Source organism: Narcine bancroftii, chromosome 2, assembly GCF_036971445.1.
Source record: "Narcine bancroftii isolate sNarBan1 chromosome 2, sNarBan1.hap1, whole genome shotgun sequence".
In the NCBI taxonomy this organism is placed as follows: Eukaryota; Metazoa; Chordata; class Chondrichthyes; order Torpediniformes; family Narcinidae; genus Narcine; species Narcine bancroftii.
The window spans coordinates 182,930,337-182,933,461 of record NC_091470.1 but is presented as its reverse complement, the minus strand read 5'-3'; the positions used below and the strand labels follow the sequence as shown (position 1 = coordinate 182,933,461).

General features: G+C 42.8%; 1 protein-coding gene across 1 annotated transcript; it reads right to left on the bottom strand.

The window, feature by feature from the left end:
- Nucleotides 1-327: 327 nt before the first annotated feature.
- LOC138753005 (neuromedin-U receptor 2-like) lies at nucleotides 328-1,330 on the bottom strand. The gene is made up of 2 exons (XM_069915599.1): nucleotides 548-1,330; nucleotides 328-396 (listed from the first exon to the last, which is right to left on the bottom strand). Exons 1-2 carry the CDS (start codon nucleotides 1,328-1,330, stop codon nucleotides 328-330), a joined length of 852 nt encoding a protein of 283 aa, XP_069771700.1.
- Between the last annotated feature and the right edge of the window lie 1,795 nt (nucleotides 1,331-3,125).

Here is a 3,125-nt window from a genome sequence, read left to right as displayed (position 1 = left end):
GTAATACGTCCTGTAGCTGTAGGCATGTCGAGGAAACAAGCGCCACCAGGCTCGGCCTTATGTCTATCCCGTGAGCTGTGTGAAATCGTTTTGGTATGAATAGCTGTTGGATCGCCCTGCCTGAAAACTTGGCGAGTGGCTGGCTGTGTGGCGTGACACCCATTGCAATTATTTACTCACCTGCAGAACTAAAACATCAACTATTTCTATTTACTGAAGTTTATGTCACCACATTTTGATATAATCTAAGTCGAAATACAACTCAACACTTGGGAATTGTTTCTTTAAAGTAGGACACACTAACGTCAGCAAACCCAACATGTCTAATCAATTGACCAGGGAATTGCCCCGGTTGGAGAAGCTGTATATGAAAATTCGAATCAGAAATATTTTTAACTGAGTTTTCAAAACAGGTGAAGATTCAGAAACGTCAAGAATCGAAATTTGAAACCAACGAGGAACAGGGCCATGAACTCTGATTAACAGCGGGTGCTTAATTAGTATTATAAAAAAAACGTAAAAGGCCGATAAATGGGTATTTTAACACCTTCGTCGCTTCCTCGCGGAATCTCCTTTGAGTCAATGCATAAACACAAGTATTTGCACAGGAACTGAAATACAGCAGAAGAATTGAACTTCTAATGGCCACGTACCGTGACTTCCCGACGTGGTTGGCAAAATGTGCGATGAATTGGGAAAAAATGCCAATGATCATAGCGGGAGTCCAAAACGCTATGAAGGTCCCAGAGATGGCGAAGAGCAAAATAATGGACGTCCTTCGGTTTATCATCTCGGGATCAGGGACCTCACGGTCCCCACGGCGCTTCAAAGCCCTCCGAGCGCTGCTGACCAGTAAGATGTGTCGGGCGGTGAGAGAATTCAATATCAACATCAGCGGCAGTGGAACATATGATACAAAGCTGTTGGACAACCATCTGTAAGTCTGCCATGCAGGTGAAGAAAAATATTGTTTTATGGTACTGCAGCCCAATTTGACACCATCCACAACGTTCATGGCTTCATACTGGAAATAAGCTGGGATGTGCATCAAAAGGCTGAAGACAAACACGGTCGATGTAATTACCACGGCGATCCTTTTGGTACAATATTTGTTTTTCAATTTCTGCCAACAAATGGCAATGCAGCGGTCGATGGTGAATGATAGCGTGGACAAGACAGAGAATTGCACACTGGTTTTCTGTATGACGGCTCCCAGACGGCAAATGGAGGTGTGGGCCAGGAAGGAACGCGGGAAATGATAGAGGAAGACGTTTCCCAACGTAACGTTAAACACACAGACCATTGTGTCTGCAACTGCCATAGTTACCATGTAACGAATCACTCCTTTGGAGAGGTGGGGCATTCCCCAGGACAGGACCACAACGGAGAGCAGGTTAGCTGAAACAGAATGCAAAACTATTCAACTATCAGAAACACAGGGTAACTGGGTTAACAATGGAAACATTGTGAATATCCTAACCGGGTCATTTGTATGCGCCTGTAAATGAGTCTTTTGGTGACTTTACTCTGGCGGTACGGAAAGTGCAGCAACGCTGAGGTTAAAATGCATGGCCCCATTGAACGTGACTCTTTTGTGCAAATGCAGCATGCAGTGCGCGTGAATCACTGATAGAATTGTGAAATGCCCCGACACCTGTCTCAACAGTCTTCGGCGAGTAACGAACACAGCTCAGGACTCTCTAACGAGTCAACATTCCGTCCATCGGCGCCGTAAATACCTGCCTCCGCCTCTTGGATGAATAATCAGTCTACATGTTAGAATATCCATTCCACCCCATAATTATTTCTGCTTCTCCCTCCTGTCGAGCTGAAGAAGCCCGAGTTTGGAAAACGCACCTTGCTAGTTTTAAGGGCATTAAGTTTCCCACTGTCACCCTCTTGAATAGACGTATTATGAGACAAACGTAATCCCTTGCACTGTTTAACAGTACCAGAACCTTAAACACGACATGCTATAATTTTATTCTAATTGTATCACTTGTACTATTTGTTCTTCCTTCACTGATTGCTGTAATTTTATATGGGTTGTTTTGTGTGGATATCCCGTAAAACAATACCTTTTTCACTTTTCTCCGTGCACGAGATGATAAACAGTTTAAAACGTTTAAAATGTCGCCTCATTATAAATATGGCTATGGAGAGTGTGCCTGGATTTGTGAACATCGTTTGAAGAAAGGTTGACAGGGCTTGGGCTTCACTGACCGAGAAAAGGTAAGATCTGAATTTATAGGGGTGTACAACATTATGAGCAGTCAAGTTGGTGTGGACAGCCCACATCTGCTGCTTGGGCCTACCATAGCAAATTGCAGTTGAGGAGAGTCCAGGGTATGTGTTCAAGGTACGCTTTCAATTTATTCCAAAATCTTGGGCGTCCTGGATTTATTGCATGTTTTTTTTTTAGTGGAGGTGGATTTGGTTACGACATTTAAAATGCACTTAGATATGAACATGGGCGTTAGAAAAATACACCGTCATGGGTGGGAGCTGAACAAAATGGGATGTTGTTGATGAGGTTTACAACGGCCAGCACATCATGGACGAGTTGTAATGTTATGTGTTAAAATTTTAATAGATGAAGAAGGATGTGAGAAGTGAAACAGTATTGATCGACTGCATATTCAACATTTGATACCACGAATCCGCGGGTCTTCCCAACTGAAGGATGGCTCCGACGCCAAAATATTTGCATTAATTGTCCAATCGAATGGAGAGCAGCTGGTGATTGTGATCTCCTTCAAGTTTCAAGTACATTCTCAGACCACGTACATGACCTCAAATGCAACATTAAGATTATTTGTTTGCTGCGGACAAGGTAGAATTTCCACCGATCGAGTGTGTAATCTGTTCTCAAAGAAAATATCTGAACACAAAAGAGAGATGTGTAAACACAGATAGAAATATAACAAACTGAATGTATGAATACAAAAAAAATTATTGTCGTTAATAAGGTGCAAAATAAAAGTATTTGTAAGAGCTTCTGATTGAGTCTGTTTAACAGACTGATTGGGGGTGGGAGGGTGAGTGGGTGGGGGATGGTTGGGGAGAGACTCTCATTGATTAGGATTTTAGTAGTACGAGTATTATGGCACCTACACCCCTGATGG

Excerpts from the sequence above, each read along its gene's own strand:
- LOC138753005 (XM_069915599.1), bottom strand. The coding sequence starts at position 1,330 with ATGGTAACTATGGCAGTTGCAGACACAATGGTCTGTGTGTTTAACGTT. Across the intron at positions 397-547 it reads TCCGCGAGGAAGCGACGAAG|TTAAAAATATTTCTGATTCG; the intron begins GTGTTAAAATAC and ends TTGAAAACTCAG.